The sequence below is a fragment of the Colobus angolensis genome, unplaced genomic scaffold, assembly GCF_000951035.1.
Source record: "Colobus angolensis palliatus isolate OR3802 unplaced genomic scaffold, Cang.pa_1.0 Scaffold181, whole genome shotgun sequence".
Taxonomy (NCBI): domain Eukaryota; kingdom Metazoa; phylum Chordata; class Mammalia; order Primates; family Cercopithecidae; genus Colobus; species Colobus angolensis.
In genome coordinates, this window is record NW_012114944.1 from 4,030,799 (window position 1) to 4,057,189 (window position 26,391).

General features: G+C 43.1%; 1 protein-coding gene across 1 annotated transcript in view; it reads right to left on the reverse strand.

Moving 5' to 3' along the window:
• Positions 1–26,391, reverse strand: part of GABBR2 (gamma-aminobutyric acid (GABA) B receptor, 2) — a 424,424-nt gene that overhangs the window by 147,534 nt on the left and 250,499 nt on the right. The window contains exon 7 of the mRNA XM_011939489.1: positions 13,420–13,656. Coding sequence (XP_011794879.1) covers positions 13,420–13,656 — 237 coding nt within the window. The remainder of the gene's footprint in view (positions 1–13,419; positions 13,657–26,391) is intronic.

The following is a 26,391-nucleotide window of genomic DNA, read 5'->3' on the forward strand; positions in this document are numbered from 1 at the left end:
TTGAGGGTCTAGAGGACTGTGAAGTTGGTATCCAAATACATTCTTCCTCATCATCCTTGCACTAATTCAGCACATACTATGTCCCAGGCACTTAACATGTATAAACCTCTTTAATTGTCACAGCCCTTTAAGGTAGGCCCCGTTGTTATCTATAGGGGTTACTGGGGTGCTTGCCTAGTATTTTGGCCTCTTTAGGGCCAAAGCACCATCAATCCCCAGCTCCTGAGAATACTGGCTACTAAGGGTCCCAGCCTGGTTCCCCACTGCGAATTACCCTCCACCATGAGGAACTGCCTTGCCTAAGGATACACCTGCTCCGAGGGCCAGTGACTAGCTGATAAGAGGATACCTGGGCCCAGCCTCTGCACCATCCCAGCTCCAGAGCTACCAGAATCAGCTGGAGCCTCAGTTGCAGCCACACTGCTGTTAGCTTCTTGCTCTGCCCAGGCCTGTCCCCTTCACTTCCCTACAGGTGTACCCAGAGCATGCTCTCTGACAAATCTTCTGCACACATGTCCCATCTCTGAGTCTATTTACAAGGAGCCTGATCTAAGGCACTATCTATGTTTTATAGATAAGAAACTGAGATGAAGAGAGGTTGATTTCTTGCTCAAGTTTATCCGGCTAGCAAATGGAACCAAGATGTGAACCTAGGGAGTCTGTCTCCAGGTTCCATGCTCTTAACCATTTCATACCTCTTAGGAAGACAAAGGTGGGCACCCTCCTCCAGTCACTTACAGTTCCCCACTTCCCCCCTTCCACAATTTACAATGCCCCAACCAGACTCCAGGTCTTTACTTTAAAATTACTGGTTTAGGCAGTAACTCTAGGAAGCTTGAATTCCATTGAGAAAGAAGAAGGAGGTGGCAGTGGTGGTTAGAATTTCATGAGAAACTGGCTCTTCCAAGTGTCCTTCTCTCCATCACGCAGGTCTGGCCCTCATCCAGGCGGGCACAGAGTGTCACATCGAGTGTGTGTGAATAACTTATGCATAGGCACAGGCAGGCGGAGCCAGTGTCCACCAGGGCCCAAAGCCATGCCATCCTGTCAGCTGAAATTTATGTCAGCTGTCTTCTACTGATTTCAGAAAACTTCCGAAGCTCCTGGGCTAACATACCTTGACACACACACACGCAGAGGGGATTCTGATCTCGCATCAAGAGAAATACATGTAATCTTCAGATTCGTTTTTCATACGGGATCTGGATATATCTCTGAGTATTTTCCTCAATAGTGGGGCTATCACTAATGTTTAATTATACTATTTACTTTAAAATATTTGCTATTTATATTTTCAACATTTAAAAATGTACATTCTTAGGTTTCTGTATGCAAAAGCAACAAGACTTTTGCTGGGCTAATAACTATTTGGTTAGCAGTAGCTTGCAAATACCATTATTTCCTCTAAAATTAGCAAACTACCTATGATATCTTTAAAAATACTTTAAAAATAAGTGTACAGCTAAATAAAACGGCTCTGTCATAATAAATAATAGCTAACTAAAATTAGCTCTCCCATAATACATAATAAAAACTCCTCTGAAGGGAGTTATTACTACCATTATTATTATTATTATTATTTTGAGACAGAGTCTCACTCTGTTGCCCAGGCTGGAGTGCAATGGCATGATCTCAGCTCACTGCAACCTCCACCTCCCGGGTTCAAGCAATTCTCCCACCTCAGCCCTATTTCCAAATCCCAAGTAGCTGGGATTACATGCGTGTGCCACCACACCCAGCTAACTTTTGTATTTTTAGTAGAGACAAGGGTTTTGTCATGTTGGCCAGGCTGGTCTAGAACTCCCAACCTCACGTTATCTGCCTGCCTTGGCCTCCCAAAGTGCTGGGATTACAGGCATGAGCCACTGCACCCAGCTGGGAGTTATTATTTAATGGGTACGCAGTTTCAGTTTAGGATGATGAGAAAGTTCTGGAGACAGATAGGGGTGCTGCTTGTATAACATGGTCAATGTGCTTAATGCCACTGAATTTGTACACTTAAAAATGACTAAAATAGTAAACATTATTTTATACATATTTTATCACAATTTAAAAAATGATAGGGTTAAGAAGATTGAGAACCACTGCCATGGAAAAAGTTTTATAATGTGAGGGACCAAAATAAATGATAAAGAAATTAAAAAAAGAAAAAGGATCACATCTGAATGTGAAGTGTCCCATGGGTTTGTCTGAATGATATGAGGTTTTGGGAGACTGATTTCTCTTTGGTGCATGCCTGTACTTTTCACATTTTCTACAAAGGACACGGATTATTTTAATAATCCAAAATAAATATGTATTAATATGTGTTATTTTGAAACACATGAATAAGTTAGAACACGGCAGGTGAGGTTATAAAACGCCTTCCCTCCTCCCAATCAGGGGAAAGGTGGGTACAATATAAAGAGTCTCTTCCAGTGCTGTGGCCAGAGCTTTCAGTGAGGCTGGCCCAGAACCAAGGGGCGGGGGCCTGGCTTCAGCCTTGCCTCTTACTCAGCAGGTTAGGGAGAGCCACAGAGCTCCCCCTGGAAACTAGGGTGGTGGGAAGTGCTGATCTCATTGGTTTATTTCTGCTTTGTCCTTCTCAGGCTGGATTCTTTTGCCCCTAATGGAGGAGAGCTTTTATAGATGTAGGATAATGGTTAAAAGTGAGGGTCAAAAGTTAGACGGCTTGTGTTCAAATCCCAGCTTCTCTACTCACTAGCTCCGTGACCTTAGGTAAATTTTTTAATCTCTCAGGTCGAATGAGAGGGTTAAATTACTTAATCCTCTACCTCCTTAACCTCTCAGCTGCAAAACAATGACAATAACAGTCCCCACTTTTTGGGGATGTGTCAGTTTGCTAGGGCCATCATCACAGTACCACACACTAAGTGGCTTAAACAATGGGAATTTGTTATCTCAGTTCTGGAGGCTAGAAGTCTGAGATCAAGGTGTTGGCAAGGTCACTTCCTTCTGAGGGCTGTGAGGGAGGATCAGTCACCTTCTAGTGGTTTGCTGGCAATCATTGGCGCTCCTGGTGATATAGAAACCTCATCCCTATCTCTGCTTCATCATCACATGGCATTCTCCCTGTGTGCCTGGCTGTCTTCAAATCTCCCCTTTTTTATAGGAACACTGGTTATATTGGATTACCTTACTTCAGTACGACCTCATCTTAGCTAATCACATCTGCAACAACCCTACTTCCAAATAAGGTCACATTCTGAGCTACTGTGGGTTGCAGTTCAGCAGATGGATTTTTCTAGGGGGGCACAATTCAACTCATAGCAGGTGAATATGAGGATTAAGTGAAATAATACATCTAGGAGCTTGGCATAGCACTCAGCATATAATAGGCATTCAAAACTGTTAGCCATTCCTATTATCATGACATCGGTCATTACAGTAATTTGCCATGACCACCATGTCACTGGCTCCTTCCAAGGAGCCTCCTCTTTGTTTCTCCCAGGGATAAAGACAGAGCCTGCACCTTCTGTTGAAGCTCTCATAAGCTGATACACTCCCCCACACTGCTTTTCTTAAGGAAATAGCTATTTTTTCCCTGACTTGATGAAGTCAAACTTGCAAGCTTTGGAAGGTTAGGCATCAATTCAAACAAATTGCTAAACCACATTATTTTGATCTTTCAAATTTGTCTGACAGCAGAAGGAGTAGGTTTCTTTCCTGTGCTGTACATTGTCTGCAGTCATTTGTAATTGTATTTAAATTAAAGGGGGAAGTGCAACCAAGCAACACCTAAGAGCACAATATTTTGAGACACTTGCATTTAGATCAGAAGACCTAGAATGTAGTTCTGAACCAGGTTCACCAGTTATGCACTGTGGGACCCCAGCATAGCTACTTTGCCTTTCTGAGCTATAATTTTGTAATTTATTCAATCAGCAAATATATTTCATGGACTAAAAGCTGGGTCTTATAGACACCAGGGGTACAGAGATAATTATAGGCCCCACTGTCAAAGGGCTCAGAGTCCAGCAGGAGGAGGCAGATAGACACACAAATAGTCCAGTGCAGAGGGGAACTGTAACATCCTTCACTGTTAATATGGAGATGGTAGTACCTGCTGTCTCTCTGATGCATCTCACCTGGTTGTTCCCACTGTGAGCCCCTTGGGGGCAAAACCTTACATCTTACGACTCCTACCTGGCCCTGGTCTGGCTTACTGGAGGTGCAAGGAATGCTGGTTGAATTAATTGGATACCAAAATGCTTAAGAATATGGACTGTGAGTCAGTCAGACTTGGTAGCCTTGCATAAACTCTCACTACCTGTGGAATCTTGGGTTCAAAGTTCAATCAAATCATTGAACTTTGCTGAGCCTGTTTCTTTAATCTATGACGTGGTCATTAATTATTTAAATCATCTGTTCATTAAACAAATATTTATTAGGCACCTACTATGTCCCAGGCACCTGGTTCTAAGCCTTAGAGATATAGCAGAAAATAAAACAGACAATAAATAAGTAAAATATGTAGTATGTCAGATGGGGCTAGCTGTTGTGGAAAAGAATGAGTAGAGGGGGAGTGGGTGAATGGGGAGGGAGTTGCAATTTAAAGTAGGGTGTCAGGTCAGGTCTCACTGGGAAGGAGAGAGGAGGGGAGAGACGTGAGATAGGTGAGCCAGCCAGATGCAGCTCACTGGAGGAGTGTACCAGGGCCTGGGAATTATACATCCCATCATATTCAATAATGAGGGAACAGTGCTTAGAATGCTTCCTGGGATACAGTAGGAGCTCATTAATTGATAACTATTATTAGCATGAGTGAATAAATGTAATTGCATTAAGGAAGATGGAAGAGACTATAAATGCACTCTGTAAACAGGGCAGTCACACAGCAAGGATTATTATTATTGTAGTTGTTGTTTATTACTAGCAATTACCTCTCAGAAATGTTTCTGACAATCTGAGGTCACAGAGGGCCCATCAGCAATTGCTTCTGCTGCTCAAGCCCTGGGATTTGAGCCCCAGAGAGATGCTTATGGGAGAAACAAGAAATTGGGAGGGGAATAAGGGATGAGTTTTTCTGCCGGCTCAGGAAGGGATTCCTCCAACGCATGTGTGCACGTTCACACGCACACGCACACACACACATGCACGTGACCTTGTGTGAATTACTGATACCAGGTACCACAGCAAGAATTTGGTAACCACTATTAGCAGATTCAAGAAATCTAAGTCCTGTTAGTACTTCTGTTGTCAGTTCTGATTATTTATTGGGTTGAAAAAGTCTTTTTAGTTTATAGATGCCTGGAAGGCAAAAGAGTAGAAAAGTGTGATTGAATTTCTCAGTCATGTGCGAATTTAATCCAACAACATTAACTAGAGGTTACCAGGAATTATTGAGCTTCTACCAGGCATAAAGGGCTAGGTGAAGTACGAGGGGATCAGAGAAAGGAAGGGCTGTGGTCCCTGCAAATCTGGGAGATACTAATTCGTTGGAGGAGACGAATACGGCTCTCCTACAGGCTACTGCAACAGGCAGGGGTGCATGCAAAATGCACCAGGGGTGAGGGAGAAGAATCCAGAACCCTCCAACCGGGTGTGGGGGAGGTAAGGAGGACCACTGGTTCTAAAGTTACACATATGGTAACTATAAGGTTATAGTAAAATTTTTCTCTTGAAAATGCTTAAATTTCCCATAAATACACATGGGTGTCTTAGATGGGGTTCTCCAGAAACAAAGCCTAGGACAGGGAATCACATGTCCGCAATTTGTTAACGACGTGTTCTCAGAAGAAACCTGTATGGGAGAGAAGAAAAAGCAAGAGGCCATGCTCAGATGTGGTTTCAGATGAAGGTGAGCCTCAGCCTGTTCTGGTTGGAAGCCCTGGAGGGTAAATTGCACTGGGTGTTGTACCAATGCATCCATCCCTCATTGCTGCAGGCTGATGGGGTGGGTGTAATTCCCAGGCACCTCCAGGCAGAAGGCACCAATCGCCCAATCCTGTAGGGAAGGCAGCAGGTGTGAGCCATTAGCAGGGGCACCTGCAGCAGCTGGGGGATGGGCAAACCTGAGCAGCCCTCTGAAACTGAGCTCAGGAGATCTGCGTGGGACACCATCAGCATCTGCTGCCATTAGCTTTTGTGTATAATGCTGAGTGGTAATGCTTAGGGCTGCTGGAGCACTGAACTAGTCAAAAGGGAGGAAGAGGAGGGAGAGCTGAGAGCAGATGCCTTCCACATTAAGGTAACTTTCCAATCCCTAGAGTGAATGGCCTCAGGAGAGAACTCAAGTGTTCTTGCTTAGAGGCAAAGTTTACTTGGTTCTCTTTGGATATTAAACCACTACAGCCTTCATACAAGTTAAAAGATTTGTTTATTGTTGAGAGGATGAAATGAGATTATATATATGAAACAGAATGGTATTTCATAGGTACGCAATGATTGTTTGCTGGGTCTTGATTAGACCCACACAAACTCTTCTTTGTAAAGTAGCCATCTTAATAGCACTAGTAATAACAATAGCAATAATGACGATGTAGTTCTTAGGCACTAAACCTTACTGTTATTTCCCACAATAACACTTTGAAAGAAGACATATTTACCTCCACTCTACAAACTGAGGCACAGAGACGTAAATAACTTCTCCAAGGTCACACAGCTCTAAGAGATACATACACTGTGACCTCTTTTTGCTTGAGTTTCCAAATGTGCAATTCTTGTTAGAGTTGATAACTGCCATGTCCTGGGCAATGGTACATTTCAACTGAGTTTGAGGGTGGGCTGGTTAGCCAGAGAACAGAGGGAGAGAGATTAGAGTCTCAAATCAGCTCCTATGTTATGTTTGTGTGTGATGCAATTTCACTGGAACGACCTGGGTCTGGGATGTGCTGGGGACACATGAGGTATAGAGAAAGTTCTGGATGGGTTTGCTGTTGCTCCCAGGCAGCAAGCAAGAAAGGAACATGAAAAAGGAACCTCAGAATAGGAAACCATGGGGTGGCATTGGACGCTAGCACAGGGTCACTGGAACGAGCCCCGTGTTCTAGTGCTCCCAGTTGTTATACCACATTTGGACTATTTCAGAGCTTCTAACAAGTTCTCTAGTGACAGCCTTGAGCACAAAATCAAGAAACAGGCACAATCAGGATAATCTGGGGGACAGAGTCACAACTGGAAGAATGACCAGCCCCAAATGGTATCAAATCTTGACTGGGTAGAGTTTTCCCTATTTCTGGATGGAGTTCCCAGTGCCCTGTTTCTTGTCTTTTTCTTTCCCAGATTCAACCTAAAAAAGACTTCTATGAGCTAAATGATGATATCAAATATAAGACACAAATGTCTGGCTGGTGGGAGGCCTGACGTTTAATGTCTACATTGGAAAGTAAAACCAGGACCCCAAAAGATCAAATATGCAGGAGAGATGGGACAACTGTAACAAGACGACATGTAACTCATTTGTGTGTGTGTGTGTGTGTGTGTGTGTGTAAAATTATCTGTTTTGACTTAAAAAACCAAGTGCACAACTCTAATATCAGAGTAGGGCAAGGCAACAGTGGGTATGAAATAAACGTGGGTTTGAGCCAACATTGCAAATTCCCCTGGAACGAGGAACCTGTTGGTTTTCTCTAGCTACCTAGTTTGACCTTACTTGGAGTACTTGGAATTCCAACCAAACTGAGTTTAACTCTATGATGTCCTCTTTTTAGGTAAAAAAAATTGGTAGGGTGGGTGGTGGGGTGGTGACTTGTCTGGGGGGTGGGGGGAGCATTTTTTGAGTCTTAGTAGAAATAATTTTTAAACATCTTGCAGAAACTTTAAGGGGTATACTGGCTAAGGCTGGATCCCTCTTCACCAGCAACAAAAGCAAACAGATCAATAAACTCTGCAAATCGCCATCTGCTGTTCTTCATCACCTTGGTGAGACCGACTAGAAGATAACAGCCATCGGAGGTGAAATGCCTGAACCTAAGGGTGCCAGCCTCTCCTGACATATGTTACACTAGGATGTCCGGACCTGCTGCTGGTTGAGAGATGCTGGGCAGAGGATGAAGGATGGCTCTATTATTTGGAGGAACTTATGGGTCACCCTCTTTCCAGCTGTAATCGTTCCCACATAAAGTACACCCACCTAGAATGAGGGACAGACACAGGAAACTTTAGCGAGAATGGAGTCCTCTTCTCATAATCCAAGATATTCCCCAGGAGCCTCTTTTAATTTCCCTGTGGTCAAATGCTCTTGACGCCTAAAAGCCCCCATCCAAACCCAGTGTACATGCCCTAAGGAACTCCTGGAAAAGCATGGATTCAATTTTCATAGGATAAAATGAGAGTCTTTTAATTTATTTTATTTCATTTTTGAGATGGAGTCTCACTCTATTGCTCAGGCTGAAGTACAGAGGCATAACCAGCCTCAACCTCCTGGGCTCAGGTGATCCTCTCACCTCAGCCCCCCAGGTAGCTGGGACTACAGGTACCTACCACCATGCCGGCTAACTTTTGTATTTTTTGTAGAGACAAGGTCTCATCATGTTGCCCAGGTTGGTCACAATATCTTGGGCTCAAGCGATCCACCGACCTCAGCCCTCCAAAGTGCTAGGATTACAGGCAGGAGCCACTGCACCCGGCTGATTCTGTTAATTTAGCCACCACAATCTCAATATGCTATCCTTTTAAAAGACAAATCAGAAGATACATTTACCAAACAGGGTATACTGCTGGTAACAGCCATCATATCTTAGCCTGACATACCCAAAGGATTTGTCCACCTTGAGATGTGGGAGGTCACTCTTGTTTTAAGAGACTGGAAACTGGAAAGAGTTTTAAAAAATGATCACCTGAAGAATGTTAAGGCTTTGATTTTCACCTGAAAGCTTAGCCAGTGTTTCCAAGCATGTGCTGAAAGGTTATGGTCTCCTGAAGATGAAGTTAGTGCATCTTGATTAGGAAAGCCAGATAAAAGCAGTCTGTTCAGCCACAGCACACTGACATGTTGAGTGTTGGGAAGAGGGGCCTGGTATTGCATCCTCGCTCCCACCACATGCACAGGAGGGTTCCCCACAGGATGGCTACCTTGCAATTGTTGATTAGCCACCCTAAGCGAAACCATCTTTCCTCCAGAGGCCTTTGGCAGACCTTGGATAGTGCCTAGCAATTGTTCCTCTACTTGTCCATTCCCACTGCTATTGAATGAGGGATTCTTGGGGGAAGGGACCACATGTTATTCCTCTCTATACTCCGTACACCCAGTGCAGGGCTTGCTAGAGCAGTGAATGAATGTAGGAGCAAATCCATCACCAACAGGTTTAAACCACAAAGATGTGTGTGTGTGTGTGTGTGTGTGTGTGGCCCAAGCAATTCTCAGGTTGTTATTTAAGAATCTCTTAGACTGCTGTTTAATATGTGAATTCCTGAGCTTTACCATAAGATCACAGAATCAGAAGTTATGGGGTGGGGCCAGGGAACCTGCATTTTAAATGAAGCTCCCTGGGAGATTCTCATGCCTTTAGAAGTTTAAGAATCATTGCCCTAATGATGAGCTCTGCTGAATGGGGTTCCAAGCCCTGTTACTTTCAGAAAAGGGGATTCTCAGAATGCTCTGGGCTTTTGAGATTTAAATAGCCAAGTCTAGCCTGAGTTTCCTGGTTGCATAATTGACAGAAGAGGAGGATGGAGGAGGGAAAGCATCCTAAGACTTCTAAATCATGGAGGGGCAATCCTAGGGCTGAACATCAGAGAGATGGATGGCCCCCCACCCAAGTCATCGGTGGGCCATAGGGACATGGAATCCCACTTCAGAGTGTTCCCTGAGGAGAGCCACTGGGAGCAGAGCTTCTAAGAAGATAAAACAGAACTCGCCTTGAATTAAGGTGGATTCCCAACCTAGGATGCATGGAAGACATTTCTTCATCCACATGCCAAGGCGGGACCACAGGCCCAGCTCCCGGCAGAGAGTGTGCATACTGAATCAATTGAAATTGAGTCATGGATATAATTAATTTAATGTGTTTAAACGATTTCCCATATAGTAAACATGCTAAATGAGGGGGCACCCAGACTAAGATGTCTACCTAAGAGTGGAAAAATGGATACTGTGTGTGCTGTATAATGAAAACCCTTCAGCAAATGGAAAATGCTTCCATTTATTTCCACCTCCCATGTTCTTTTCCCTTCTAACTCTTTATTTACAGCTGAACTTGGCCTTCTGTGGTTTCCTTGGACCACAGAGACACTTTTTATTTTGTCAGAACATGTCCTTTTTTCTGTGACCAGAAGACAATTTTAATGAAACCTGTCTACAACTCAGTGACAAGCACCTGTTAATATGTGACAAAGGGGATAGGAGGAAGGTAACATGGCGTGCAAGACCATTTTACTGTTGCGGTCTGTCTCCACTAAAGGGGCACTTATGCAAAGAAAAGGGAGATGGTGTTGAGTGGGTGGAGGCAGGGCCTGTGCAGCTACCATTCCAGCTCTGCTAAACAATCTTGCTGCGTGGCTCTGAAGGAGTCATTTTCCCTCTCTGGACCTCAGACACTCATCTACACCAAAAAGCATTGAATTTGAGGATATTTAAGACGACTTTCAGTTCTGATGTTCACTGAGTTCTGACTCACAAGCTGGAGCAGACATAAATAGGTGCCAAGGAATTTCCCATGAAAAAGAAACTCATCCTCAAGCCATGGAGAACATTTCAGGCAGTCTAGCTAATTGCTCATCAAGTAAGGATTATGTATTATTTGGCTTAGATGAAAGGGAGCATTTAGAAGTGGTTATAAGTGATCTCCAATTAAGATCTATCAGGCACCTGGGCAAAATGCAGAGTTCTAGGATTATGAAGGATGGCAGAATGCTTTCTAGATTCTGTAGCTCTCTATTCGTCCATTTCAACTTTGGATACTTTGAATTCATTTTGAAACAGCCCTGCCAAAATGCTACTTGTGGGACCCTGGGCGAATTCCACCCCTCTCTGAGTCTCAGTCCATGAACTTGTAGGATGAGGAGAAAGCACTTTGGAGGTATTTTGATGGGTGTTCTGTCCAGCATTTCTGAGGGAGGGGTCTCAGGGGCTGCAGGGGTGGGGAGGGGAGGGGGCTGCAGGAAGAGGGGGCTGAACAGGCAGAGTTCAGGGCTCCTTCTCTGTTCAACTGAGAAGCTCTTCTTTAATCAGTTTTATATACCAGGCTCCACGTGAGATTTTATAACACGGAGTTCTGAGAATAAAAATAATTCTTTAAACTACTGGTCTGAGGAAAGCTGTTAAAGTTTCCAGCCTGAATCTAGGCTGTGCTGCAAAAATGGACTTCACCAATACATTGTGGGAGTGAATTTCTCAGAGCCTTTAGTCCAGAATGGCTCTGCTCAGGGGTTTTGGAAATCGACTTCATTTGAGCAAACCTCAGTGCCACCTCAGTGCCTCCCCACTGCCCCCCAGCAGTGGTCTGAAACCCTGGTGTGCATTAGAACTACCTGCAGAGTTTGTTAAAACACAGATGGCTGGGCCCCACCCCTAGAGGTTCTGATTTAATGGGCCTGTGTGGGGCCTGGGAATGTGCATTTCTAACAAGCTCCCAGATGATGCAGACCACACTTTGGGAAGGGTTGGCCTGGAAGATAAAGGCCAGTCTCCTTAGCATGTCCCTCCAAAACTGGACCCCAACTTCCCTTCCCAGCCTCCTCATCCAGCTTCCCAGTGTTCCAGCCCAACTAACTGTCCTTCCCTCCCTCTTGCATTTCTCCCTTGCTCACCATGCTCCCTCTGGCCAGCCCCTTTCTGCATGTCTAACTCCTGCCCACAGTTCAAGGCATGGGTCAAATGCTACTCTTCCAAAAAACCTACCCTGACTTTTTCACTAAAAGTCACAGAAATCCCTCTGGGCTCGGGCTTGGGCTCAAATAGTTTCTCTCACAGTGCCAAGCACTTTTAACCTCTCATTGTTTTTGTCTAGGCCTTGCCCCTGCATGTGAGCCACAGGCTCTAGGACAGGGAGCCCATCTTACCTTGGAATCCACACCATTATCCACACCTTCAGCACCTGCCCACCAGACCAACAATACAAGCCTCAGCACAGGCATGCATGAATATGCATATTCAAGAAATGCCTCAGCCAGCTCAGCTTACCTACCCTTAATTCCCCAAGACAGACTGACTCGACTCTGAATCTTTAAATTAGAACACAGGACAGTACTTTAGCCCACTCAATCTATTCTCCAGATGAATTTTCCATATTTTCTGGAGCAGAGGCAGTGACGAATACATCATGAGACATAAATAACTACCACTTTGGTCCATTACCTTCTGCAGCAATTAAGAGCTAGACCCAAGTTCAAATCCCACTTGACCCTGATTAGCTATAGTAATCTATAGCTAATCTATACTATAGTTAGCTATAGTACTTAAATACTCTGAGTTCCAGGTTCCTCACTGTTCATGGGGATAATAAGAGCACCTACTTCCCATGGATGACATAAGGATACAGTGTAATCATTATTAATAGTAACAATAGCATTTATTGAGTGCCTGCTCTGTGCCTAGCACTAGGCATATAATATTGAGTCTAACTACATTATGTACTTAGCACAATGTCTAGCACACAATATGCAATCAAGAAGTATTAGCCATATTATCATTGCTTATTTTCTCAACTTCCATGCAAGATTTATATTATTATCCCCGTTTTCCAGATGAGAAATTTGAGGCTCAGAGCAAGTAGCTTGCTCAATAAATATTAACAAGTTGTATTGTATAATGTGTAATATTTATAACTAGCTTACAAGGTAAGTATGATTTCCATGTGTGACTGAAAACTGTAGTTCAAAGAAGGTAACTTGTAAATGAAGGCCCAGGATTTGAACCTGATTTTGGGTCCACAGCTTCTCCTGGCCCACTCACCCCACCATCTGGTAAACTGTGCCTGTACTGTGTGCCCAATTAACTCCCTATGCCCTTTTTTTTTCTTTTGAGATTGAGTTTTGCTCTTGTTGCATGGGCTGCAGTGCAATGACACGATCTCAGCTCCCCGCAACCTCTACTTCCTGGGTTCAAGCAATTCTCCTGCCTCGGCCTCCCAAGTAGCTGGGATTACAGGCATGCGTCACCACGCCCAGCTAATTTTGTATTTTTAGTAGAGACAAGGTTTCACCATGTTGGTCAGGCTGCTCTTGAACTCCCAACCTCAGGTGTTCCACCTGCCTCGGCCTCCCAAAGTGTTGGGATCACAGGTGTGAGCCACCGTGCCTGGCCTCTATGCCCTTTCTTATTCAAGAGTCATAGAAAAGCATTTTCCCAATGTGTCCAAGAGCACACACTGCCCCTGCCCCTTGTCTGAACAGTCCTGCAATCCTAGGGCCTGCGATTAGTTATTTCAATGATCAGAGATAACAGATCGCCTAACAGAAAGCCTGTAACAGCCCCTCTTTTACTTTGCATGTTTACAAGGAACAGTAAGGAAAACAGCCCAGAGGCGTGGGACTGACCGTGACCCCGAAGAAGTTGGTCTCGTTCATGGCATTGAGGATGATCCTGCCCAGCGTGTGGTCCGTGTAGTTGAAGTCCTGGATCCGCTGGTGCCGGCTGCTGGCATGCAGCGTCTCCATGGCCCTCTGCAGCGTCTTGGCGATGACCCAGATGCCATCGTAGGCATATCCATGGAACTTGCTGGGCCCCACGCCTGACCGCTTGTTGTTGTACTCTCTCTCATACTGCTGTGGAGTCTGGAAAAACAGGCGGATTGGGGGAATCCCAAGTTATACTCAGCAGGGACATCAGGTGCCTGATGCCGAGAAGAGCTGCTATTCTTCAGTGCCCACAGGGTGCCAGGTACAGGGCTAGACTCTATGTGCATTATCTCATTTAGCCCTCACAACAACCTCATAAGGTGGGTACTGTTATTGTCCCCATCTTACAGACCCCCCCATTTTCAGCGGGTCAACTTGCTTAGTGCCACAAAGCTAGTAAGTGACAAGACTGAGATTTAAACCCTGTCTGTTGGCAAGACTAGAAAGAGAGGATAATACACCCTAACCAGGCCTTTCCCGCTATACTTGCAGGGCCTGGGGTGAGGTAGAGGCCCATATCCTGTATGTCTGGATATTAAAGTTATAGACACGTGAACAAACTGTTCAAAAAATATTCTCTATTTCCTCATCATAATAAATACACCTTCCTAAGGATCTGGAAGGCCAAGCTGGAATTCAGAATTCTGGGACTTCTCTGAGTTTCAGGCCAGACACAGCAGCACAGAGAGGGAGCTAACCGTGTAGTGCTCGGCCTACCCCTCCCCTTCCCTTCCCACCCCTCTCCATCCTGCAGCCCAGCCAGGCTCAGTCCACACCTCCTTCCCCTTCCAGCATCAGTAGTAGCTCCCTGTACCCCCAAAGGCACAGTCTACCCTCAAGAACTGGGGCAAGAGGCTCCCTAGGCACTGGAAGCAGCTCCAGCTTATGGGCTGAGAATTCAGGGCACAGTCTGGAAGCTGGAAGGGGTGCAGGTCTGAGTGGGCTGTGTCCGTGGCTTGCAGATTCCGAGCCCCAAGGGGCCTGAATGAGGCCCTCTTGGAGTACGGGACCCAGGGCAGGGCCCAGTTGCTCAGGTGTCAGGCAGCATCTGTCCCTCCTGCTATTTCATCTACTTTCCATAATATAACAGTCTGAATAGGCCAGCATTGAAAAAAAGATTTTTTTTTTCTCCCATTGAGCTGAATTTCATAAAAGAATTTCATTGGTGATATTAACATTTTGATTGTGGCCGCAAAGGAATGAAACTGCCTTTTTACTCCAGACCTTGGAACTTGCACTTCCAGATGAATGCCCCTCCCGGGGGACCCATTACCCTTAGGTTCTTCATGGGCCTTTTTTCAAATCACTTCTCGACTCCTCTGCCAGAAATGTCATCGGAGCCCACTGCTTGGTCTTTGGAAAAACCCTCCTTGGGGAAAAATCACACACAGGATAATTGACTCATTGTCAGTTTATACTGAGAAGAGCCCCTTAGGGACAGGCACTCAGTCAGTCTACAGCCTGAGGCACAGAGAGGTGCAGAGACATGTCCCAGGTTACACAGCTTGTGTGTGTGTATGTGGGGGGTAGGCGGAAGGGGGTGCTGCGCCAGACTACCTTCCCATTTCATCTTGGCTACTTCTTTCCTCTGTGATTTCTAAAGTAGTAATTGCTTTTTGAAAACCACCACAAGTTGGGCCATGTCTAGTGTTTTTAAGGAAGGTGGTGGAGCTGGGTCATCAAAGGCTGTGTCTTCCGTGGCTAGAGCCCACGGGGGCCAAGAAGCCAAGTCTCTTATGGGATCACCCACACAGATGCCTGGGGGTGAGTGCCAAGTGCCTCTGGCTGTGGACCCTGCAGGCAACGAATTCTGCGTGATCAAATGTGAATGAGTCCTGGCCGGGAGTCTGCCTCCTCCTTTGATTCAAGGTCCTTCTGGAAGGCCCAGGTTTGATCTGTTTACAGCTTTCCTTGCAAATGTATCCTCTCTAGCTACCACCACTCTGCTCATCACTCAAGATATACAATGGGCAGAAACTCCCTCCAAATCCCAGGTTCTTCAAGGAGACCAGCATTTCTAGCCCAGCTCAGCTCCTTGAGTTTGACCTGTCACTCACATTCCTCCACCCGCCCACACTCCCCTCCCGCTGCCTCTTGAAGCTCATAGTCATCCCTGACACTTTCACTCCGCCTGGAGAAGGAGGAAACGGTCCACTATGAGGCTCTCTCTCTTTAAACCTTTTGGGTCTCTGGAGCACATCAAGTTGGCTTGCAACTCAGGGCTTTGCACAAGCCGTTTCTCTGCCAGAAAGCTCCTTGCCCAGCTCTTGGCATGATAATTCTCGGCATTCAAATGTCAGCACCTGTCACTTCTCAGGGATGGCTTCCTTGACCCACCCGTTCTAAAAGCCCGTAGCCTGAGGCCAGGGGGTTTTATCTTCTTTATTGCACTTGTCACTCCCTGCAATTTCCCTCCTTATGTGTTTACTTGCTTATGGTCTGTGGTTTTCCTCCTCCCTCCCCACCCACCTAGAATTAAGCTCCATGAGGTCTGGGATGTGATCTGTCTTGATCACTGGGGTACCACTAGGATCTCAAACAATACCTGTGTAAGCTGTTTCTAGGCCTCAGTTTCTCTGTCTGTAAAACACAGGAGAACACCTATTCACACACTGTAGGGCAAAACTGTTCTTCCCAAATGCACAAAGTTGTAATCCTACTGTGTATGAAAGTATTCATTTTCCTGCGTCCTTGACAATAGGTATTTTAATTTTTAACACAATTGTCAGTTTGTTAAGAAAAACATACATATTTGTTAAGAAAAAAGTATTCTTTTAATCTTAATTTGCATTTCTTTGATTAATGATTAGAATGAGCTTATTGTAAATATTAACCAGCAATCTTAACTTTTTAGGTGAATTTCCTAATTATTTTAGGTGAATTTCCTATACCATATTGCTGTGGTGATGGTCACATCATTTAACGCTTTATTTTAATGTCTCCTTGTTATTTTTCCATCTTTTACTATTTGGCTATATTTTCTTTTATTTTTTAAAATGCGATTTGTGTCTATTTCTGGTTGTTAACTACTGACCGTTTTAAAAAGATTTAAACATTACTTGGATGTGTGTTTCTCTAATTAATTGCTAATTATTATGCTTAAGCATCACAGAAATGAGGCCCCTTTGACTTCTTTTTTGGATTTTGCTCCATGAGCTTTCTCCGATGCACGCAATGGCATTTGAGGGTTGGTGGTGTCCATTTTTCAATTTCATTGTTCAACCTAATGATTACATTCAGATGACATTTCTACACCACTTCCCTGACCAGAACACAACACTGGAGCAGGCTTCAAGGTTTCTATGATCCTTTAAAAGTGGGAGGTCCAGACTTGAGGTGAACATTCTCAGTGTGGTCCCACCAGGTAGTAACTGAGTGTCATCTTAAACTTCCTTGATATAGTTTTGTTTTGTTTTGTGGGACACTAAGGGGATCAAGATCATATTGTCTATTGGATTTGGTCTTGAGGTCAAAAAAAGTCCCTATATAAACTTTACATATGCCACTTGTAAATTCATCTATCTCAAAAAACTGTCCTCACCGGGTACAAGGATCAGGAGGAGGGCCAAGAACACTGGAAACACTGCTCTTTACCAGATTTCCGTGGGTAGAGTCCTTGGAATGGGACACAGGTGTACCTAAGCCCTGAAAGGTGACCTCAATTCTTGCTGTCTTTGCAAGCACAAGGTTGAAGAAATCCTTGCTGCCACATGATATCCCAGGCCATTCATCATTGTTCCCAGGCGATGCCAGCACCAACTCCCTCGGGCAAGACAATGACAGCAGGAAGAAACACACTCACAATTGTTGGAGAAAAAGTAATAGTTGTTTTTAAAGCAGGCCTGCAATTATTCAGGGCAGAAGATTTTCTTCCATTGTAAAGCTCACACCGAATGCTGATTAATTACCATCCTCTGAGGTCAAGTTTATCGTGAGATGCTAAAAGTTTCTGAGAAAATAACTTATGCAGATAGTCCCAATTACTGACAGGTTGGCCTCCAGCATATTTTTTAAAGGCATTTGTTGGAACTTGGAACATATTTTCCCACAGACACTATGTTATAAATAGTGGTTAGGTTCCAAGGCTAGCCCACACAAGCTTGCTAACCTACAATGTGACTAAACTTTATGAGTCTGTCATCCCAACAGAAACAAGCTGAGTCCCACTTTCTGGGAGAGGGGAGCCTCATGGACAGAAGAGAGGGCAGGAGAGGGATACATCCTCTTCCACATCTGCAACTGCTCCCCACAGCAGTGAAACTGGCAGACTTTCTCGCTGGCATCCCTGTGGGAGGTTCAAATCATAGAATCTCATTTGGAAGTACATGAGAAAATATTTAGTTTGCTGGTTCCTGTGCTGCAGTTTGTAGATCACTTGGGAAGCTTGCTAAAAATGCAGATGCCAGGGCCGGGCACAGTGGCCCACACCTACAAACCCAACACTTTGGGAGGCCGAGGCAGGATCATCTGAGGTCAGGAGTTCAAGACCAGCCTGGTCAACCTGGCGAAACCCCATCTCTACTAAAAATACAAAAAGTTAGCTGGGTATGGTGGCAGGCACCTGTAATCCCAGCTACTTGGGAGGCTGAGACACAAGAATCGCTTAAGCCCAGGAGGCAGAGGTTGCAGTGAGCCGAGATTGTGCCATTGCACTCCAGTCTGGGTGACAGAGTGAGACTTCATCCAAAAACAAAAAACAAACAAAAAAAGAACAGATGCCAGGGCTATATTTTGGTTCAGTATATCAGTGAGTGAGTTAACTTAGGAATCTACATTTTTAAAAACCTTCTCATATTTCAAGCATACAAAAATTGGTAACCACTGATGAAGTTCCTTCTGCAATCTGATTATTGGATAATTGTTGGATCTTTTCAGTAGTAACTTCCAGGTGTTGGCTGAGTTTCTTCTTATACTCCTCCAGTATTGGGAAGCTCACTATGTCTCTTAGGCAGAACTTTCCACTTAGGGAATGGCTGATGTTGAGGAGACTTCCAGATGCAGAGTTTGTGCCTCTCTCCCTGAGACTTGCATTCAGCATGCTACATGTTCCTGCGGAGCCACAATACACACGTCTGCTCCTTTTATACCCAACAGCCCCTCAAAGAGCCAAAGACAGGAAGATGCTGCCCCTTTTCTAATGCATTCTCCTTCTTTTAAGCAAAATAATCTCAGTTCAGACTTCCACTCTATGATTAAATCACTTATATCAGACCAAAGCTCCCATCAAGGATGTTTAGAAAAGCAGAATAAAATATTAAAATAGCTATTCAAAGACATCAGAAAACAACCAGGATAGCTAGGACTGAAAATCCATCATTCTGGAGAGAAATGCTTTGAGATGGGCCCCAAATTCTTTGCTGTTTTCCTTTTGAGGCATTTTCTGATTTGTAAGTAAGAAGGCTAGTCACAGAAACAGAAAGCATTGGATCAGAGCTTTCAGCAGTCCCTCAGGGATAGGAAACCAAAAACTGTAGTTCTGGGCTACCAAGGTAGCAAGACTTGCATGGCCAAGGTGCCCGAGTAAAGGGAACAATAAAAAAGTGAGCCTGGTATTAAGACTGGCATTTTTACTTAAAATATTTGATAATTAAGCTGCATAAAACAAGAGGCTGAGAAGCCAAGCAAAAGAGCCAAGAAAACAAACAGAACTATTTGGCGTTTAATAGTATTGGGAAAATAAAAATTGGAGTCCAGGGTCAGTAAATATCCCAGGATTTCAGTTGAGAACATTCAAGGGTCAAACACTAGGAATCAGGGCAAACCAAAATAGACTGGGCCTCACAAAAACTAAAACCAAACCTGGAATCATCTCAGTTCTTCACTGGATTAAGGCAATTTGCCACTCCTCTAACTACTTGCTTGAAGAGTAATACATTTTCCCTGGAGAAAGAAAACACTATCTGTAGCCTCTACAATTTTTCATATACAATATATTTAATCAAAATTTACTAGGTATACCAGGAAATAGGACCAGATAATCGTTTTAAAAGAAAAGCAAGGAAGAAAAAGAAGAGAAAAATATATGCAATGGAAACAAATTCATAGGTGATCCAAATCTTGACATTATTAGACATGAACTTTAAAATAGCAAGGTTGGCTGGGTGCGGTGGCTCATGCCTGTAATCCCAGCACTTTGGAAGACTTGAGGTGGGCAGATCACCTGAGGTCAGGCGTTCAAGACCAGCCTGGCCAACATGGGAAAACTCCGTTTCTACTAAAAAATTAGCCAGGCATGGTGGCAAGTGCCTGTAATTCCAGCTACTTGGAAGGCTGAGGCAAGAGAATTGCTTGAACCTGGAAGATGGAGGTTGTAGTGAGCCAAGATCACACCACTGTACTCCTGCCTGGGTGACAGAGAAACACTCTATCTCTAAAACAAAATAGCAAGGTTTATATGTTCAAGAAAATTGATTAAAAGATGCAGAATGTCATCAGAGAACTGAATACTATAAAAGAAAACACAAAAAATTCTAAAAATAAAAAATACAACAATTGAAATAAATAATTCAATAGATAGGTGAAGCAACATATTAGACACAGCAGAAAGTAGATTAGTGAACTGAATACAGGTTTGTATTCAGACTGAAACATAGGGAGAAAAAAAGTTTGGAAAATAAGAAATGAACATAAGAGATACATGGAATATATTGAAAAAGTATAATATATGTATAATTGTGTCCTAGAAGGTGAGAAAAGAGAGACTAGACAGAAGCAATGTTTCAAAGGATACTATTCTACTTCTTTAACACACATCAATCCACAGATTCATGGAATCCTACGGAGCGCTATGAACTCTAGGCATGATGAACACAAAGGAAAGTTCACTTCAGCACAGTGTAGTAAAACCGCCAAAGACCAAATCAAAAACAAAATCTTAAAAGTAACTAGAGAAAAAAAGATGCATTACTCCAAAAGAGCAGTAATAAGTCAGACAGCTGACTTAATAGAAACAATGGAAGCCAGAAGACAATGGAATGACATCTTTAGTGCCAAAAGAAAATAATAGGCCATCTAAAATCCTCTATCTAGTTAATACATCTCTCAATATTAAAGGTAAAATAAATTTCAGACAGCAGACACTTAGAAGATTTCTTTCCAGAAGAGCCACAGTAAAAGAAAGACAAAGGAGAAGTTCTTCTGGCAGAAAAATAATAGTAATAATAAACAGAAAAACAGAAAATGTGGGAAGGAAAAAAGTAATAGGAAGTGTAAATGTGTTAGTAGATCTAAATGAAAAATGACATCAGTGCCAAGAATATCCAAGAAAATCTTAAAGAAGAACAAAGATTAAGGATTCATACTACAAGGTATCAAATCATACTTCAGTAAATAAAACAGAGTGATATTGATTAAAAGATAGGTAAGTAGACCAAAGGAAGAAAAATGGAAGTTCAGAAGCTTGTGGATAGATCCATGCTATATGCAGTTATTTAATTTATGACAAAGGTGACACTGTAGCATGAGTGGTGGGATGGGGGATTACAGCATTTTCAATAAATAGTCCTAAATCAATTGATTATTCATAAAAATTAAATATCTTATTTCAGACCATACATAAAATTAATTTCAAGTAGATTCTATGTCTAAATGTGAAAGATATAACAAAACTTCTAAATGACAAGATAGGAAAATATCTTCGCGAGCATGAGTGGGTATATTAGGCCGTTCTTGCATTGCTATAAAGAAATACCTGAGCCTAGGTAATTTATAAAGAAAGGAGGCTTAATTGGCTCATGATTCTGCAGGTGCAGAATCAAGAACCATGGTGCTGGCATCTGCATCTAGTGAGGGCCTCAGAAAATTTTCAATTATGGCAGAAGCCAAAGGAGGAGCAGGTGTGGCACATGGCAAGAATGGAGCAAGAGAGCAAGGAGGAAGTTGCAACACACTTTCAAACAGCCATATCTCACATGAACTCAGGGTAAGAACTCACTTGCTACCAAAGGGATGGTGCTAAACCATTCGGGGGGATCCACTCCCAAGATCCAATCACTTCTCACCAGGCCCCAACTCCAACATCAGGAATTACATTTTGACATGAGATTTGGAGGGGACAAACATCCAAACCAAATCATCAAGACAGGGTGATTTTCAGAAAAATAAAATAAAATAACAAAACCAAATACTGCTTCTGCCTAGTCTCTCTTTCCTCCCTTTCCAGGACACAATTATACATATATTATACTTTTTCAACCTATCCCGTGTGTCTCTTATGTTCATTTCTTATTTTCCAACCTTTTTTTTTTCTTCCCATCCTTAAAATGCCTAAACAAGGCACAAATATACTAATCACAAAGAAGACTAATAAATTGGATTACATTAACATTAGGAATATCTGTTCATCAAAATATATCAAGAGAGTTAAAAGATAAGCCACAGAATAGGAGAAGATATAAGTAATACATATAACTGTCAAATAATTAATATTCAGAATCTAAAAATAAATTCTACAAATCAGTAAGAAACAGGCAGAGTATCCAACAGGAAAAATGGGCAAAAGACTTGAATGGGCAATTCACAAAAAAGGATATCAAAATGGCCAATGAAGATATGAAAACATGTCCAACTTCATTAGTCATCAGGGAAATGCAAATTTAAACTAAAACAAGACACCAACCACTGCACACCCACTAGGTTGGCTAAAATTAAAAAGCTGACACACCAAAAGTTGTTGAGCATGTGAACCAACTGGAACGCTCAATCACTGCTAGCGGATGTGTAAATTGGTATAACCACTTGAGAAAGCTGTTTGTCACAGAGTCTACTAAAGCTGAACATATGGCTACTCTGACTCAGAATTCCACCCCAAGTATGCACCCAATAGTAATGTGCACATATGTTCACCAAAATATATCAAATGCCTAGACATAAATCAAACAAAATAAGTACAATAATTCTTTTTCGTCTTCTTTTTAATTGAGATGGAGTCTCACTTTGTTGCTTAGGCTGAAATGCAGTGGTATATCTTGCCTCACTATAACCTCCGCCTCCTGTGTTCAAGCAGTTCTCCTGCCTCAGCCTCCCAAGTAGCTGAGACTACAGGCATGTGCTGCCATGCCCAGCTAATTTTTGTATTTTTAATAGAGATGGGGTTTCACTATGTTGGCCAGGCTGGTCTTGAACTCCTGACCTCAAGTGACTCACCTGCCTCGGCCTCCCCAAGTGCTGGGATTACAGGTGTGAGCCACTGTGCCCAGCCAATACACACAATAATTCTACACAGAAAACTATAAAACATTTCTGAGAGAAATTAAAGAAGACCTAACTAAATACAGGGATATACACAATTCATGGATTGGAAGACTTTAATATTAAGGTGTCAGCTTTCCCTAAATTGATCTGTAGATTCAGTAAAATCCCAATAAAAACCAGAGAAAGTATTTATGTATGTGTGTATAAGCTGGCAATCTGTTTTAAAAATGTATACAGAAATGCAAAGAGACAAGAATAGCCAAGACAGTTTGGAAGAAGAACTAAGATGGAGAACCTATATGAGTAGTTATCAAGACTTATTATAAAGCTACAGAAATTAAGATGTTTTGGTGAAAAACAATGGAAAAGAAAAAAATAAAGTTTAGAAACAGAACCAGATATATAGTCATTTGCTTTATGACAAAAGTAATATGGCGGCACAGTGTGGGAAAAGATGGACTTTTCAATAAATGATGTTGGGTCAATTAGATATCCATGTAAAAACAGAAAAGAAGAAAAGGAATCTTGATCATTACCTCACATCCTATACAAAATGAAATTCCAGGTTAATTATAGATCTAAATGTGAAAGGTAAAACAAGAGAGCTTCTAAAACACAAGATAGGAAAGTATCTTCACAGCCTTGGAGTGGATTCTATTAAAGAGTTTCTGTTCATTAAAACACACCAGTTAGAGGACTTCTAGGTAGCTGAAGACAAAGGAGGCTGTGTATAAATTAGCTTTCCCAAGTCTCCCCAAACTATACTAGCTAGCTTTGTAGCCACATTCTATACAAAATGATACCACATCAATAACTGAGGACAGAGAACATCAAAACTGTACAGATGACTGAATAAGAAGAGAAAAATTAACAGATTTCACTTTTACCTTTGCTCACCCATGCCCTGATGCAAGGTTTTGTGGCAAAGGCAGAATGAGGAAACTGTGCCAAAGACAGAAGATGGTGGTTATTTAAAGGTGAACTAGAATAACTACCAGAAAGACTAATCTTCCCTGGTATGGTTTGCATTTGTGTTCCTGCCCAAATCCCATGTCAAATTGTAATCCCCAGTGTCGGAAGAGTGGCCTGCTGGGAAGTGAGTGGATCACGGGGGCAGGTTTTTCACTTGCTGTTCTCATTATAGTGAGTGAGTTTTCACAAGATCGGGTTGTTTAAAAGGATGTAGCACCTCCCTCTTTGCTCTCTTCCTCCTGCTCCAGCCATGTAAGACATGCCTACTTCCCCTTTGCCTTCTGCCATGATTCTAAGTTTCCTGAGGCCTCTCCAGTCATGCTTCCTGTACAGCCTGTGGAACTGTGAGCCAATTAAACCTCTTTTCTTTATAAATTACCCAGTTTCAGGTGTCTCTTTATAACAGTGTGAGAAATGACTAATACGCTCCTTAAATCTGAAGGTACTAAAAAAAGCTGTGGAGTTCAAAAGTTCAAAAGCAGGCATCTGAATGGCAAAGGAAGTAAGAAGAATGGTTACATCTGGCAGTGGATATTAACTGGGGTAACACATAAAGGCAGTTTCTAAATTGCTACAAATAGCCTTTTTATTGACCTGGGTGGTAGTTACATGGGTGCTGTCCTTCAATAAAAATAATTAACTAAATCATAAAAAGTAATCCCAATCCTTCCATTGCTCCTCAACTCACATGACCTGGGTTATAAACTCTTCATCAGTCTCACTACTCCTTCCTCCTACCCCTAAGGTTCCTATCCTGAAAAGGGAGAGAATTAAAATTTGTTGAGCACCTACTATGTATTTGCACTTGGTAAGATACTTTCTACTGTATAACCTCATCTAATCCTTACAAATCTGTGAGAGAGATATTATTATCTCCATTTTACAGATGAGAGACAAGCATTTTGCAGATGAGATACACATCACTGTATCACTCTTAGGTTCAGCTGCATTGTAACAGAAAAAACAAATTATCAGTGACTTAAATGAGATGGTTTCTTTCTTTCTCATATAAAAGATGTCTGTGGTGAGGCTGGGCAATACAGCTATGACAGTTCCCCGGGTAATAAGGTACCCAGGGTCCTATTTTTATGCTCCACAATCCTAGAATGACGTTTCCTTGTCAAGGTAATCTTGTACCTAATGGTCCAAAACGGCTACTAGAAATCCAGCCATCACATCCACATTCCAGTCAACACAAAGGAGAAAGAAAAAGAAAGGCCATATCCCCCTGTAATAGAGACTTTATAGAAGTCCCACATAACACTTCTGCTTATATCTCATTGGCCAGACTTGCAATCCTGGCCATATCTAGCATGGAAGGCTGGGGAATGTATAATATATTTTCCAGTGAGGTGGCAATATACCCGGTTAAAAATCAGAGTTGTGTTATGAACTCTGGTTTGTTGTGTTACAGAACCTAGAAGAGAGTGGGAGAGGTATGCATGTTGGTATAGATGACCAGCCACCTTCCAGAGTCACCCAGTTGGGAAGTGTTGGGGCCATGATTCAAGTCTAGCCAGTGGCCCCTCCATGGGCCATTCAGCCTTTTCCTTCTGAGCCCATGCCCCTCTGACATAGCGCCTTCTCCCAGTGTCATGAGTGCCTGGGGGAGTAGCAAGGAATGGGAGCTTTGTGAGGGGTGGGGGAGAGAGCAGTGCTGTGAAGTTGGGCTCTCTGGGGAGTTCTTCTATTTTTCCGCAGCACCTTTCCTTCCTCCACACTAAGCTCAGTGCTTCCCTAAAACTCCAAGTTCTTTGTCACGGTGCTCACAGTGCAGTGGTAATGAGATGGGTGCAGATTTTCATGGTTCATTGGCTCTAAGTGGAAGGATCACTAGATTTGCTGGATTGAATAAATAATCATGGGTGGTCACAGAAGTTTCTTGCCAGAAAACATTACAAAATCTTCCAAAGGATGGACCTGTGCCTTTGATGGAGGGCTAGGGCTACTCCAGAGGTTGTAGGGTGCTGTGAACAGCTCATCTGGGGCATTGGCCCAGCACTGGACCTCAGCATGGGCACAGTAACAGGAGAAAAATGTCCCTATCGGAGAGGCTGAGCCATCGCTGGAGAAATCAAGCCAGAATTATAAATGCTCACAAAGAAAACAAACCGAACAGGATTTGAAAAATGGAAGTTGACACTTGAAATCACCAATGTCAAGTCACTTTGCGGGAGTAGAACAGTGATGGGGAGCCTCAATGGGGAGAAAGAGCCAATGTTGGGCCCAAGGCAGGGGTCCAGGGGCTGTCTTCATGAGGTCCCAGAAGACTGAGCTCTGAATGGGTTCAGAAAGCCTGAAGGTCCATGTTCCCAACACAGGACAGTCCAATGGGAAAGGACTGAAGAATGTGTTTCTGGAGGGAGCTCTGACCTTGCTATTCCTCCTACCAGAAAACTCCTGGTGCCAATGAGTGAGCTGGGGACAGCTTGATGCTAGAGATGGGCATACAAAGGAGGGAACCTTGGAGAATGCATCCAGGAGGGGCCACTGTTCTGCCCCTTTCTGTGACTTTGTCTACCAGGAGTCACCTGTATCCTGGGAGATTTGACAAGAGCAAGTACAAGAGGACAGGCTGAGCATGGGGAGGGGTTTGACAAATACAACCTGTGCAGGGCTGTGCGAGGATGAAGTGAATAAAGCACTAATTTCAGGTACAAAATGTAAAGGGGAGCCAAACATCTCAGTAATCAAGTTAAGCATATTTTAGTGTCATGTTGAAAAAAT